This window comes from Crocodylus siamensis, chromosome 1 (genome assembly GCF_052110815.1).
Source record: "Crocodylus siamensis isolate JL-2025a chromosome 1, ASM5211081v1, whole genome shotgun sequence".
In the NCBI taxonomy this organism is placed as follows: Eukaryota; Metazoa; Chordata; order Crocodylia; family Crocodylidae; genus Crocodylus; species Crocodylus siamensis.
The window spans coordinates 26,100,522-26,116,822 of record NC_143395.1 but is presented as its reverse complement, the minus strand read 5'-3'; the positions used below and the strand labels follow the sequence as shown (position 1 = coordinate 26,116,822).

The window sequence follows — 16,301 nt, the reverse complement described above, 5'->3', positions numbered from 1 at the left end:
TGGTACCTGAGCTAACTAGTTTAAAGCTTGCACAGATATCTCTAGTTTAACACACAGTTTGCAGTATAGACATGCCCTAAGGCCTCTTCCAGCAAATATTTACATGTTTAATTTTACTATTGTAAGGAGTTCCCCTGAAATCAGTGCCACTATTTGTAACAGTAAAGAACAGCTCATATGTAGAGTTGTTCAAGCATGAACAACATGAGTTTAAGGTTTGTTTGCCATTCTCAGGACAAGGCTAGAGTGGCCCAATGACATTGTCAAAATTACATCTAACAGACCTGATGAACATGTTATTAAAAAAGTGTAATGTTTCCTGACTGTCGCATTATATACCAAAAACCATACTTGTCTTACTCATAAAGGCTTTCTGTGTTAATTAGTTAAAATTTATAAAAAAAATTTAAATATCTAAAAAATATTTGTAAACTGGCTTATTAACCTAATTAGGCTTTTTGTTGACCTGACAAATTATTTTCCCAAAGTGCTGTCTATATATACATCTGACTTCGGAAGCTGTTTATTGTTAATTTGTCTGGATATCTTCGTTCATAATGTTTTACATTTCTTAATTAGATGAATTGCACAGTTGGACTTGCCGAGTGGTAAAAAAGACCGGTGTTGGAGAAACAAACTTTCTGACTCTTGATGCAGAGAATAAATCAGCAAGGAAAGCAAATTATGATATTCTCTCTGTAGCCATCATCATAGTGGTGCTCAAATTACTGCTTTTACTAAATGATCAATATGAATGGTAAGTCTTATGGACTATTGACAGTTTGTTATAGGAGATCAGATGTTTCTAATGTTGCAGTCCAGAGCTATTTAAAAACCATTTTTATAGTGAGTGAAGACTGAAATAATGTAAGCCAATTTAAATAATAAGAAATGGACAAACACCTAGCTGCGGTCATCTGACCCCAGCGCTCTTTCCTGCCCAGGACAGGGGGTCGGGCTCGATGATCTACTGAGGTCCTTTCTGACCCTAAAAATATATGAAATCTATTCAATCTATGAAATTATATTTTGACATAACTCATCTATGAAACGATCTGTAGTATGACACTATTCCTTTAGTTAATTAATCATTAATTCTTGAACTGTAAGAAATAGTTTATATATGAAAAATGGCTCTAAATTGGCAACTGAGTGTAAACCTAATTATAAATTCTAAATCAAAGTATAATTCTTGATGCCTGTAGCTTTATATGAAATACATATTTAATGTTTCAAAAATGGAATGCACGGGTCCAAAAAAAGTCCATCTGATAAAAGTATATCTTTTCAGGGTACTTTCAAACTTTGCTGAAGAAAGAAACAAAAAGAACAAAGAAGGTACATAAATATTTCAGTGGAAACAGTCTAATATAATTTTGTAAATGAAATAACTTTGTAATTCAGCTATGTAGAATTTTGGCATTACTGACCCTCAAACTGTTCTTTGGCATTCATTACTCATTTGCGGTGTGCCAGTTTCTCCTTTTGGGAAAATCTAACTATAACGAGAGTTTTGTTTTTATACAGTTGTTGCAATATTTGATTATGTAATTGCCATTCTTGGATATATTTAGGTAATTGTGCGTACAATTGTGGTGTTTTTGCTAATTGCCTTTCATTTTTTCTGTACTCATTATTTTTGCTCAGGTTGATATGCCTTTTTCTTTATAATGTGACCCTTTATGTTCTTTAAAGATCCATTTTATTTTCTGTGGCTGCTGAGTAAAGGGGTACCCTAGCATAGACCACAGCCCGTTATTACTTTTTAAGCATCTTGCGTATGCCAGATATAAGCTGTTTGAAGTAATTTTAGTTAAAATGTGTTAGTGAGTAACATGACTTCAAATACAACCCATTTTCTTAGTCTAGATAAAAGCATGTTAAAGTCAGAGAGAATATAAATGTAACTGAAATAGGAAAAAAAAAGTTTACCACTGTACAGTCAAAGGTAAGAAATCAGATTAGAAAAGTGTTCAGGAAGGCTTGCAAAGGTCATGCCCAAATCTTGCTAAGGAAGTTTAGCATGGGAGAGTGATTTTTTTTTTATTTTTATGTTTTTTACATTTTAGATGAGCACACAAGGGCCTAATAAACGAAAAAGCAAAGAGAGATTGTGTCAATTTGTGAGCATAAAGTCTGAAGCATATGGACACAGTTTTTACATTATTTAGAAGACTTTTACATTGTTCACTTAAAATTACCACTGTATTTTATTGCCAGCAGTACACAAATGTCTCTTCAGTGCTTAGATAGTAATTACCACATTTGTTTCACATTTCTCTTGAAAGGTTGAAATGCATGTTATTCCAAGAATGGAAACAACACAACTGCCTGCTAGCATATGTCACAATGTTGTTGCTCGATTATTAACAGGTTGCACTGCCTTTAGAAGTTGCTGGTTCATTCTTTTAGTACTTATTGTAGATCTTATTCCACATGTCCCTTTGTTCCAAACACTACAAAGGACATCTACATTGTTCTGTCTCTGTTCTAACCTTTTACATGGGCAAAGGAAAGGCGATGATTGTGCATAGGGACTTCTGTCAGGTTTTCTACTTCCATACTGATCAGCACAAAGACTATTAAGACCAGATCTGGCAATTTGGCTGCCTTTTTAGCATAGTGAAAATAATTTTAGTCAATTCTAAGTTTTAAGAGTCTGGGCTAAATAAATTCATTTTTAAACTCATATATAATAGTGAGCTGTGTATACATTTTAAATGTTTCTATTGGAAAAATAGAAAATTAAGATAAATTTTCTGAGGTCTTTTGCAAAACTTTCTAAAGTGTCCTTTGCATTATCCTTTTTTGTGTTGTTATCATTTGTTCACAAACTACATTTTGGGATGTTTCTGTAGGCCGCCTATGGTTTGATTTCAGAAAGTGGTACAAGGTAGTAAAGACATCTATGGATATAGAGCAAAAGAAATTGGCTGAAGAGCGTGCCAGGTATGTTACTTCTCAGTGCCTCCCATTTCCCATTGATCTTAGGCAGGGGTGAGCAAAATATGGCCCGCAGGCTGAATCTGGCCTGTGGAGGGACTTTGTGTGCCCCACAGCGGGTCCCCTGGTCCCACCTGGCCCAGGCACCAACTGGCCTTGGCACGTCCTGCTGCCCCTGGGCATGCAGCAGGGCTGAGGCAGATCCACAGCTGGACTGCCTTTCTAGGCAGCCCAGGTGGCGGTGGCTCCTGGCTACTGCCACTGCTGGCCCCAGCCCTGTGGTACTGGTGGGGACCTGCTCACACAGCCCCAAACTGGCATGCTCCACGCCTCCTCTGGACTCTCGTGTTCAGGCTAAACAACAGTGGTAGCTGCCAGGCTGAAACTGTTGCTTGGCGCTGGGGAAAAGCAACCCCTCCCCTTCACTGCTGCCGGGCAGTTCTTGCTGCAACCACCCAGAGCCTGCACTGCGCCGGCCTGCCCTGCATCTCCACCATGTCACTGCTGCCTCTGGGCTGCCCAGTGGGGCAACAGTGACAGGCAGCCTGAACAGCGGTGATGGTCACAGAGATGCAGGGCAGCCTGGCACAGTGCAGGCTTCAGGTGGCTGCACCAAGATATGCCTGGCAACAGTGAGGGCGGGGGGCCGCCTCTCCCCTGCACTGACTAAGTTGCTGCCCAGCAGCCGCCACTGCCACTCAGTGTGGATGGGCTAGTCCAGAGGAGACATGGGGTGTGCTGGGGTGGGGCTGCGCGCATGGGTCCCTGCTGGCAACTGCAGGGCTGGGGCCAGCAGCAGCCAGAAAGAGCTACCGTTGTCTGGACTGCCTAGAAAGGCAGCCCAGCCGTGGAGCCACCCCAGGTCCACCCCCGCTGCTTGCTCGGGGTGGCCAGAGGTGCCACAGCCGGGCAGTACCTGAGCCAGATGGGACCAAGAGACCCGCTGTGGGCTGGACAAAGCCCCTCCGTGGGCCAGATTCGGCCTGTGGGCCATATTTTGCTGGAAGGAGCCACTGCCGCCGGGGCTGCTTAGAAAGGCAATCCAGCTGCGGGACCACCTCATCCCCGCTGCATGGCCAGGGGTGGTAGGACATGCCATGGCCTGGTGGTGCAGAGCAGGCTGGGGCTGCATGCTGTTGGCGGTGGCAGGGAGATGCCTCAGGGTGTGCGGGCTCCGGGTTATTGTGGGATGGGGGCAAATGCTGACCAGGTTTGGGGGGCTCCCATGCCCACCCCGCCATACCCCCAAACCCTCCCCCACAAACCCCACTACCACACCCTCCCACACACAATCACATATCTCACAAGCACTGCACCCATGCATGCTGTCCCCTGCACACCTCCATAAACTTCACACCCCACGCATGCCTGAGAGGAGCCCTACTCACTGTTACGTGCACATACCTGCACACACCCCCAGCCTTCCTCAAATCCCATACCCACACATGCACACACCCACTCATCCCCACAAACCCCCATATGCTGCCACCCACATCAACACAACCCCACATACACACACACACACCTACAACCCCCCACAAGCCCCATATCCACCCATACCCCTAGACACCCCCTCCCCTGAAATATACAAGAGTAAGACTTCATTTTGAGCTATTATTCAATCACCTCTATATACACAATGAAAACGCACACAAATCAGGACAAAATATTTTTTAAAATTTAAATGAAAATGTTATTTGAAAATAAAATTAAAATATTTTATTTTAGGTTTTCCAAAAATATCTTTATACCACTAGCAGGACTCTTAAGAAATTTCTACCCCTTTAAATTGTTTAGATACAATTGTGCTAACCTTTGCATTGTATATTTCTTTTACTTGTAGGTGTCTGTGGAAATGTGAAACGCCACTATTCTACTCAGCCAAACAAAAAGCTGCCACTTTAAAGAAAAGACGTGAGTGAACCTTGGCTCTTTCCCTTACAATAAGAACATGCTTTAATTTTCTGTGTCCCTGGGGGAAAATATGACAAGAAAATCAGTCCCGACTCTACTTGTCTCTTCTACTACTGACCCTTCTTTCTTTCATCTCTGAGCTCATTGATTGCTCAGTCAGTGTCTGGAGTTCCCCTCCAATCTGGCAAACAACTAAAACTACTTTTTCCAAAGTCCCTAAAAAACTTCCTTTAACCAGGACTCAGAACCTGTGCTCCAATATCACCTTCCTTGACCTACTGCTCTGACAGTCAACCCAAGCTCTTTTCTTAAAATCTTATCCTCACTTGCCTTCTATATCTCCATTCCCTCTTAGATCTCCTTTCATCTCACTGATGCTTCTCTCAGTGTTAGTGAATTTGTTTTCCCATCTTCTTTCTGTTGTGGGTATCCTCTTCTCTTAGGAACGTAGGACTGGAAGGAACTTCCTGGGTCTTTGCCTCAATCCCTTACTATTGGAGGCAGTCATGTTTTACTGGCTGCCAAGCAATGAGAATCAGCCTTTCTTTAAGAAAGTAAAATGCAGATGCAAATCAAGATTAAACCCAGTGATTTAAAGGAAGGATTTCCTGTTTGCTGTTTTTATATTTTAATCTGTGTTTTAATTCAGTCGATCTAGACAGAGCTGAAGATGATGCTGAGGTTATGAATGACAGGCAGGATGAGAGTCTTGCTTCCAGTGATAAAGGAAGGTGGTAGCTGGGAAAGTGTGCAAGATAGCTGAGTAAGAGCTTTGTTTTAAACACATCAGGCTGTCAGCTCAAGATCAACATTTACAAGAAAGTCAGAGACAAGCAGAGGTTTTAGTTTGAATTATACGAGCCTGTCTTGGCATAATATTACAGGACTGGTTTCTAGGCAAAGGGAATGTAATTGATATGGTGCCACAGTCCACGTGGAAAATTATTAATTAAGCTAGAGAAGATGGAGTTTAGTACAAGAACTGCAAGATGAGTAAGGGCCTGGCTCAAAGGGAGATGACAATGGATTGTGTCAAAAAGGAAAGTACAAGGCTGGATGGAAGTTGCTACTAGAATTTCACAAAAAACAGTCCTGGGACTGACCTTATGTAATATTTTCATTAATGATGTTGGCACAACATGTAGGTGGGTGCTAATAACATTTGCAGGCAGTACAAATTTAAGAAACATTGTCAGTGCATAGGAGAATAGGGATATCAAATAAGAAGATTGGGATGATCCAGAGGGACTGGAAATTATATGAAATTTAACAATATGAAGTGCAAGGTAACACACTTATCACACTTAGCAATTATTTGTTTCTATATGATGGGAGCTCTTCAATTAGAAAGGATAGAGGAGAAGGAAGAAGGTAAAGAAGAGAGTAAATAAACCTTTTAGAGTCTGTTTCTATATCATACAGAGATAAATTCCATTTCTTTGTAAATCAGCTCCAAATATAATTTTATTGTGTTATGTTGAAAAGATAAATTGTGTATGTGGAGAAAGGTGAACTTACCAGGGGGGAACAGAAGAGGCCCTGTTCCCCCGAGCACTACCCAGAATAACTAGGAATAAAGGCCATAAGTTGATTGAAAGTAGGTTCAGGCTAGACATCAGGAAGCACTACTTCAGTCAGGACGGCTAGGATCTGGAACCAACTTCCAAGGGAAGTGGTGCTGGCTCCTACCCTGGGCATCTTCAAAAGGAGGCTAGATAATCACCTAGCCAGGGTCGTTTGACCTCAGTACTCTTTCCTGCCATGGCAGGGGGTCAGACTTAATGATCTGCTCATTCCCTTCCAGCCCTACCAACTATGAAGATTTCTTGTGGCTAAGGCTTTTGTTTCTATTTGTACAGAAATGATACTGAGCTTACAAAGGCAGTTTGGCGCACTGACAGATTCCCCTCAAGTAACTGAAAAGCAAAGCCCTTCAAGTTTCCAGTTAACCTGGGATGAAGAAAACCCAGATGGAAGTTGTTTTCATGGGCATAGCCTGGAGGGATTTTTGCAAGAAAAAGGCAATTTGCATAGACCCATGAACCCTGAATACTGGCTTTGTACAGTCAAACTATGTAACAAAAAGTAGGTATTTGGCTTTTGTTGTGAACTATTATATTGTTATACAAAACAGTTAAATGTTTACGAAAAATGCTCTCCTACTATATATGTCTATATTTCTCTCTCTCACACTATACATATATGTGTGTATATAATATGGATGTGTGTGTGTGTGTGTGTGTGTGTGTGTGTGTGTATACATACCTATTATTTTAGGTGTTTATTTCAAAATAAAATACCTTATTTTAATATTATACCTTATATGTTTATATTATTTTTATAAGTGTGTGTGTGTGTACACACACACACACACACACACACACACACACACACACACACACACACACACACACACACACACACACACACACACGTGTAAATTGCCCATCAAGAATGATGGGGCAGGCGGGAATGGAGCGCCACACTCCACCACCCTGCGCTGCTGCTGCCTCCCGGGGGCAGGGCTTGCATGCAACCGCCACCAGCCCGTGCTGCTGCTGCTCTGCATCCAGCTGCACACCATGCCCTCCTGCATCTCCCCCCATCCCAGTGCTCCGCATCCAGCTGCACTCCACCACCCCTCCCCCCTCCACATCTGATCATCTGTGTGGAACACTCTGGTTGTTTCAGTAAGCATTGTGATTGGCTGCCGAGACAGCCAATCAGTGTGCTCCAAGAGCATTACAGACTGACAGACAAACTAAGCCCGTATATATATATATGGTATTTTATTTCTATAAAATGAAATACGTAAGGGGTAAGATAGGTACACAGCTGTGCATTAGCCAGTAATATAATTATGTGTTATGCTCTCTGTGCTTGTGTGTGTGAAGATTGGTCATGGGGTTTAAAGAGATCTATTATAGGATACAAAGTGATTGAGTTTCACAAAAAGTTAAAAAAGCTGATGGAACAAAATCATCATCCTGAACTGCATGGTAAAAGAAAAGGTTAAGGAGAAATATGCCCTCTTTTCCTTTATGTCACAGATTAAGCCGTCATACAGTCATTCTCAAGAGAATAGAAGGAGTTACCAAAATGTTTGGAAAAAATGTTTAATTTAGAACAAACTGTATCCCTAATGCAGTGAGTTTCAGTTGTCCTGACCTTAATCAAACAATCATGTCGATTTTAGGATCTTGCATTCAGCTTTATAAGCAATGAATATTTCCTACAGGTATTTCAGAAAAACTGTGTGGACTGGGGGAGAGATTGATTTAACAAATAAAAATGGCCATTTTATTTAAAGCATATTAGTCAGAATATCTCTTGCAACAGTGATTGAAAAGACTAGAAAAAGGAAACACATTTATCCCGCTCATCTAATGTCTGTCTTTACTGAAGAATTGTTCCCAAATCCTGATTTTGGTCACAAGTGAAATTGAATTTGACATCTTACTTTCTATTGGAATATAATCCAAAATAGCCACACAACTTATTGAGACAATTATTTCTTTCAAGAATGTAGTACTTTAAATAGTAAAGGAAATTATAGTTTGTGTGTAAGATAACTTGGCAAAGCTGTTTATGAATGATTTTGGTGTCTGCCTACATTTTGCTGCTAATATGTTTCAGTAGAACCATAGAAAATTACAGTTGGAAGGGACTTCAGAAGGTCATCTAGTCCAAACCCCTGCTCAAAGCAGGACCATCCCCAACTATATCATCCCAACCAAATCTTTGTCCAGCCAGGTCTAAAAACCTCCAAGGATGGAGATTCCACCGCTTCTCTAGGTAACCTGTTCCAGTGCTTTACCACCTTCCTAGTGAGCAAGTTCTTCCTAATATCCACCCTAAACCTCCCTTTCTACAACTTGAGACTGTTGCTTCTGTTCTGTCATTTGTCACCACTGAGAACGGTCCAGCTCCTTCTTTGGAACCACCCTTCAGAAAGTTGAAGGCTGCTATTAAATTCTCCCTCACTCTTCTCTTCTGCAGACTAAATAAGCCCAGTTTTCTCTGCCTCTCCTTAGAAGTCATGTCCCCCCACCCCCTAACCATTTTCGTTGCCCTCTGCTGGATTCTCTCTAACTTATCCATATCCTTTCTATAGTGGGGGGACCAAAATTGGACACGGTGCTCCAGATTTGGCCTCACCATTGCTGAATAGAGCAGAATAATCACTTCCCTTGATCTGCTGGCAGTGCGCCTACCAATGCAACTCAGTATGCTGTTAGTTTTCTTGGGATCAAGGACACTCTGTTGATTCATATCCATCTTATTGTACATTGTAACCCCCAGATCCTTTTCTGCAGAGCTGCTGCTTAGCCACTTGGTTCCAAGCCTGTATTGGTGCATGGGATTTTTCTGTCCTCAGTGCAGGATGGTTTGTTCCTGTGCCCTTAGTAAAGTTTCTTTAAAAATACAACCAGTTCTCCTGGACTCTTTTCTCCCTCAGACTGGCCTTCCAGGGGAACCTGCCCACCAGTTCCCTGAGTGAGTCAAAGTTTGCTTTTCTGAAGTCTAGGGTCAATACTCTGCTGCTCTCTTTTCTTCCTTTTGTCAGGATCCTGAACTTGATCATTTTGTGGTCACTTCTGCCCAAGTTGCCATCCCAGCAGATGTTAGGGTGATTAAAGTCCCCTATGAGAACCAGGGGCTGTGGTCAGGAAACTTCTGCTAGTTGTCTGAAGAAAGCCTCATCTACCTCATCCTCCTGGTTGGGTGGTCTATAGCAGACACCAACCATGACAGCCCCCATGTTGCTGTCCCCTCTAGCCTTAACCCAGAGATTTTCAACAGTCCTAGCTCCAGTTTCATACTAAAGCTCTAAGCAATCATACAGCTCTTTTACATACAGTGCAACTCCTCCTCCTCTTCTCCCCTGCCTGTCTTTCCTGAACAGTTTGTACCCATCCATGACAGTGCTTCGGGCATGCAAGCTTCCACCAAGTCTCTGTCATTCCAATCGTGTCATAGTTCTGTAACTATGCAAGTAGTTTCACTCTTGCTTAGAGATCGCTGATACATCTTACTGAAGTTAGTTGGGACTCTGTATAGGTGTAGGACTCTATCCTGGTAAAACCTGCCAACATATTTGAATGCTGGATAGGCTACATTTCTCAAAGTACAGAAGACCTAACAACAGAATATAAGAATTCAGTACTTTTTGCACCTTGGGATAGGAACTGGAACTTACATCTGAAGTCATGTTTCTCTCTTACTGTGAAACTCTTCATTCTGTAAACAGGGTGAGTGACTTGGTGGATATAAGTCAGCTTACCGTTCTATCCCTGAGTTATATACTGTGAAAAGCAAGCCACATTTGTATTTGGCCAGTGAATCTGGGTGACAGTAGAAAAGGGAAACAGACATTAAAGACCAGTTTGAAATCACAGTTCTGGGCTTCTGCTGTGTTATTAGTTGGAAGTAAAGTTGAGATATAGCTGCATTAAATTGACTTCTACTTCATGCCTATATACCTTTATACTGAAGTAAACTTTTAATTGTTTTTAATGCTATCACACTAATAGTATGATTAATATTAATCTAGTATTAATAGCCTTACACTAATTATCCTTTGTTTTGTAAAATCAATTGAATTTAGTATTCTAACTGAAAATTACTCTAAAGTGTGTACAGACTTTGCTGTCTTGCGCATTTGTATATATTTTCATGCTGCTTTTTTGCAAATTCTCTGTAACTGGAATAGGTTGGAATAATGTAAACATAGTATTATATTACAAGAGCTTTTTATTGTGTTTAAGTACATTCCTTTGTATGACTGGAGTCTTACAAAGAGGAGAATCCAGTTCATTCCAATGTGAATACATCTTATACACATTAGATGATTGTATTTTACATTAGATTAGCCTGCTGCATATGAAAGTATATACCTAAATATAAACTTTAAATGGAGAGGTTTTTCACACTAACATATGTGAAAATAATCGACTCTCATAGCCATTAAGCACACTTTTTTTACATCTTTATGAAAGCTCTAACTCCAGTTCATATTAAATAAGTGCTTTTGTAGCTTCAGTTTAACTTTGTTTCAGTCTGAAACTAAATTACCGTAAAATACTGTATTTTGATATTTTCCCAGCACATTTTGAGAACAGGACTCTTCAAAAGGCCCAGATTGTGCTTGCAAGAGCAAAACATATAGGCTGCTTATATATGTCAAAAACCCCACAAAAATGTCACTTTAAACTCCTTGTGCTCCCATGCTGAGCCCAGCACATGCCCAGAAGAGGCATCACATTAGTTGGACCCAGCTCACCCAACATCTGTATCGATCAGGTGCTTTAGTGGGGCCTTTTATCTAATAGCCAATTGACTCAGCGTTAGAGAAAATCACCAAAAACTCCACTGAAGAACCTGTCTGTACAGGTGCTACAGAGCCAGGTTGAACTAATGCACTGCTTCTTCTGGTAAAGCACATTTTTTCCTGCTTTTTTTTTAATGTACCTGAAGAGTCTTCCTTTGGGCTGTTTTGATGTGTGTAAATGTAATGCTGCACCCTCCTGTTTTCTTGTGCACATATTTAATTTAATTATCACTGTGGTCTTATCTAACCCTTAATATTTTGCATATCTCTTACAGATATTTTCATTTATGAACTATAAGTTATAAAAGATAGTGTACCACTATGTTATCTAATCCTGTTTTAAAGTATTAGTACTTAAATACATGCAGATTTGTCATCTATACAGTAACAAGTTATTGTAAAAATTGACTCTACAAAGAAAATGTTATTCAAATTTATAGTGTAAAGTAGTAGCCTAAGGACAGTAGAGTAGAGAGGACTTTTTTTGGAAACTGGAACACCTAACCTAGCAACATGTGGCTTCCCACTCACCACCATATATCCACCACTAACAAGAATTGCATTAATTGAATGTTTCTGCTAAATATATATGGCAATGTATTATGTTGCCATGTAGTTGTTGCTGATAGGCTCAAAATTAAAACAGACATGATGAATAACTGCAGATCACACCCCTTTGGAGCTGTCTGCAGATTATGAAAAATACCTCTATTTTCTCCATTCTATTCAGCTTTTAAATGTTTTCTTCCCCCTTAAGTGCAAAAATTAAAGGTTTTTTTAGAATTGAAACATCAGATTTGACAGCTAGATTGTCTCACAGTCTGCAGCTGCAGAATTGTGGAAGATATGAGGTTTAGTTAGGAGTTAGTCTGGGCAGATCTTTTCTTAGCCAGAAGTGTATTGTCAGGAAAATCAGTTTCAGGTTGACTAAAACTCTTCCTACTTTTGGGTTACAGTCAGTGAATACTCTTTTTTGGCCAAAAAAGTAAAGAAAAATATATGGAAATGTCAAAATGAAGTTTTGGATATTCTTTAAATGTACAATCTAAAAAATCGGTAGATTCACAAGAGGTAACACATAAAAAAACAGTGAGGACAAGGTAGTAGTCTTATGGTCCTTCTTTCTTGGACCCCAGAACCCGTAAGTTAGGCATCTTCCCTTGGAGCTAGGGAACAGATTCAGATTCCTTCTCCAGCATGACTCATTGTAGGGATTTGAGCAAAGATTTTGCCTCCCAGAAGAATGTTCTAATCACTGGTCTTGTAGGTAAGGTATGCTTAGTTAGGTCTCTTTCAGTTTCTCTATTTCAAGCAGTTCTACTTTTTAATAAAATATTTCCTTGTTCATTTGGTTGGAGTGGAGTGACTTCATTGTTAACATCCTGGACACCAGGGTGTAGAATATAATGGGACTCACCATCTCCTACTCCTTCTCTCATTTTGTGAATGGTGCCTATCTCCTCTTGTGACTCATGGGATAGGTCCCAAACTCATAGCAAACAACTGGCATTTTGCTTGAGACCCTCCAATATGGCTTCTATAGAAAATTAGAAAGTTTTTAAATTGAAATTGCACAAGGAGAGCAAGCATGATATGGACCACAGCATGTTACTTGCACAGTGTTATTGCCCTTGAACCAGTAAAGATTGGGGACTGGGGACCATGGATCTAAACTTTTGCTTGATTAAAAAGGGCCTACAAACTTTATTTTTTCCAGTTCACAAAATTCAAGATGTTGATTTTGGATCAGTCCAAAGCAAAACAAAAAAATGGTTTGTTATGGTTGACCCTAAATGGTTGACCTTATTTAACACCATTGAGTGCTTGCTTTGGGGCATGTGGAGTACGCACTGTTACCATTCTTCACTTACCAGACCCTCTACACTCTCTCTATACTCAGTCATCTTTCACTCAGCCCAAGACATTGGCCTCCATCACACACAGTTTCAATTTGCAAACAGGCACCTTCATGCTTTCTTCCATGTGGTCTTCTCTCATGCTTGGGGGTTATCAGTCAATATCAACAAAACTCCATCATTATCTTTCTTATATTCCTCCTCTGCAGTGATATCTACATAAAACTTAACAGGTTGCTGCTGTGTTGTAACTGCTGTTTTTCACGTTATGTGATATTATCTCATTCATTCCTGGTATTTCTAGGTTTATCTGTTATTTGTTGTATTATACTTCAAATTGCAAGTTCTCAAAAACAGGGAACATTTTTTGTTCAGTTTTTGCAGTGGGTTCCTGCTGCATGATTTGTAATTCTAAGACACTATAATAATACAAATCATCACCCTACCTAGGACTGCAACTTGTCCTAGTCTTGGTCTACCCCCTTCTTATGAAGGATTACTCCAGTGAGATTCTCTCTCAGGAATGCAGTTATAGAACATAATACTTCTGATGGCACTAATGAAATGTTGGTGTTTTGCTTTAATTTTTTTTTTAAAATGATTTCTATGAAGTATATGCCAACAAGAGAAACCTGTAATTTAAGCTGTACTTATGATACTGTTTTCTTTCTTCCTTTTTTGTTATTTAGGGTATGTGGGCATCTGGCACACTATAAAGAAGGAGACTTTTCAAAGAGCTACCAGTTCATCCTAAACCTCTTCTCCTTCCTTCTAAGGGTAGATGTTTCTCTTATCCATGAGGAGGTGTGTTTGATAGAACACAAGCTTTTCAATGCAAGACTTCATAAGAAGTCAAAAAAACAATCCAAGCCCAAGGAAGTGGAAATTCCTAAAGCTCCTGGAAATACAGGCTAAATGAAGAGTGCCCTCAGTTGTACAATACAACCCCCTCACGTCTTTGAGTCTATGAGGACTTCTGTCAGATGGAGAATGATGATTCGTGAGCATCAGGATCAGGTTGCCTGATTGGGGCCAAGGTTTCTCTTTGTTTATATTATAAAGAACAATTTTGAATTGGAGGTAGAGCTCCAAAACCAGCTGTTTATTTCCACGTCATGAGAATGAATTAAAAGTTATGGAAATAGGTTGTGGGAAGTATTCATTTAACCAAAGACTTTGAAATTCAAAATAAAGTTTTTTACCTAATGTCTTATGAGAGAGGAAATATTATTTTCTTTGTTTGAAAAAAACAACAACTAAAGAATGCAATACGCAAATGGTTACTTACCAGAGTGTAGTATTGGGGAGATCTGGCAGTTAGGCAACTTGGTGCTTCCAAAGTCTGATCTTTTGTAGCAACTTTGGAATACTCTCTGGGTGTCTCTTTATTTCTTTTTACCATCCTTCATACTCCTTGCTGGCTTAAGACTCTTATTGGAATCATTTTTTTGCATTCTTACCTGTTTCCAGCCATCCTGGTTTCTTCAGTGTTGTCCTTTTTAATATCTGGAACAACTCCTGCTTCTTCCTGGTACATCAGGTGGTCAGCTTTTTCCTCACCTTTCTTTTGCAAGGTGTTGACTATCTGCATGGTAACAAAATGTTCATTGGCTGTAGCTGCCCCAGGCTCTCCTTAGCAGGCGGCCTGGGCTCTGTGGTTGGCAGCAGTTGCCCAGAGTCTGGGCCAGCTGCATCCAGGAGGCTGCAAACAGTTACACTGGGCTCTGTGTCAGTGCATAAGGTGGCTGACAGGCTTCAACCAGCTACATTGGACTCCGGAGCCCCAGCACCAGCTCCATGGTGGCAGCAACTGCATGCATGCCTCAGGGCACGGGGCAGTGCAACCCTGGCCCCTCCCTCTCCTCCACCAGCCACCCAGAGGCGTGTGTACTTCCACCATCAGCAACAAGGACTTGGCTTCTGGTAGCTCCCCCATAGTCTGCCCTGGCATACCAAGTCAAGGCATGGGTCAGGGTTGGGGTGTTCTTGACACTCCAACCAAAAACACTGTCAATGCCTGGCCTAGTGCATATATCTGCCTGTTGCTGAGTGTTGCAGGGCACTTGCGCGCCCCGCTCCTGATGATGGTGAAAAACTTAAGGGGAAAGGTGTGTAGCAGAACACTAGGGTGCTCGCTACTAGCAACAGTAATAAGGACAGCTGCCAATTAATAGGGCAGCACAGGTGAGGGTTACCAGGGCAACTAATGTTGGTCAGCTGGCCAGGAGGGGGCAGGGCCGGGCCTTTATAAGCAGCCCAGGCCAGGGCCTAAAGAAGCAGTTCCCCTCTGGCAGCCACAGGAGCAGGAGCTCTGTGGGTGAGCCGAGTAGCCCGGGTCGATGGTTGCAGCCTGACCGGCTGCAATGATGCAGGGGTAAAGAGAACTCTGACGGGGGTAAGACAGAGCCAGCATAGAGCGGAGCTGGGTTTATGAGCTTGGGGGCTTATGATTGCGTTATGAGCCAGTAGGCTTCTTGTTTATGTTGCAGCTGCTTGGCTCATGTTTCGTTATCGTTACACTGGAGGACCAGGTGAGGCTGTAGGGGTGCGAGGAGGCCTTACGGGAGCTCCCTAATAAAATGGGGGCCCCGGGTGCCCAGTAGTGGCACAGTGAGTGGTGCCAGTGGGGCACAGCTGTTTGCACTGGAGAAGCTTGGTGTGTGGGGTTTCAGACCCTAGCCCGTGAGGGCGGTATTTTGCCCAGTGGGGCAAGCGACCCAGGAAAGGGTCAAGAGGCCAGGCACGGCTGCGGCCACCTGAGCCCCAAGCATGGGAAACGTGCGAGTGAGGCCCCAGAGTGGGGGCAACGAGCCCGAGAGGTGTGGCCCAGGCCCCAGAGAGGGCGAGGGTGAGGGCTCAGCTTTGTTTGGGGGCGCGTTGGCTCAGCCCCGGAGCTAAAAGGGGGCAGCGAAGAGCCCTGGAGCTAGGGGGGTATCCCGACCCCAGCCCAGCGGGGCAGTATCAGGAGTAAAGCCCGAGTAGGGCGTAAGACCCCAAAGGAGGGTCAGGGGGCCAGCCACAGCTATGGCCACCTGAGCCCCAACCACGGGAAGCATGGCATAGGCCCCAGAGGGGGCAACGGGTGCGAGAGGCGCGGCATAGGCCCCAGACAGGGGGCCCTGGTGGTGAAACCAGCTCAGGGGCGCCAGGTAGGGCGCTGAAGTATAAGGGCTTGATAACACACGGGAATAGCTGTGAGGCTTGGGGTGTGCTGAAGGGGAGGTTGGAGGCAAGCATCGCCCATAAGGCAGGGGTGC

The 16,301-nt window shown here is 42.2% G+C and overlaps 1 protein-coding gene across 1 annotated transcript in view; it reads left to right on the top strand.

The window, feature by feature from the left end:
* Positions 1–14,256, top strand: part of TAF1B (TATA-box binding protein associated factor, RNA polymerase I subunit B) — a 52,025-nt gene extending 37,769 nt beyond the window's left edge. Inside the window, exons 10-15 of the mRNA XM_090032288.1 lie at positions 580–757; positions 1,292–1,338; positions 2,859–2,949; positions 4,787–4,857; positions 6,717–6,942; positions 13,734–14,256. Of these exons, the coding sequence (XP_089888414.1) occupies positions 580–757; positions 1,292–1,338; positions 2,859–2,949; positions 4,787–4,857; positions 6,717–6,942; positions 13,734–13,959 (839 nt within the window). The 3' untranslated portion in view covers positions 13,960–14,256. The remainder of the gene's footprint in view (positions 1–579; positions 758–1,291; positions 1,339–2,858; positions 2,950–4,786; positions 4,858–6,716; positions 6,943–13,733) is intronic.
* The last annotated feature ends 2,045 nt before the right edge of the window (positions 14,257–16,301 follow it).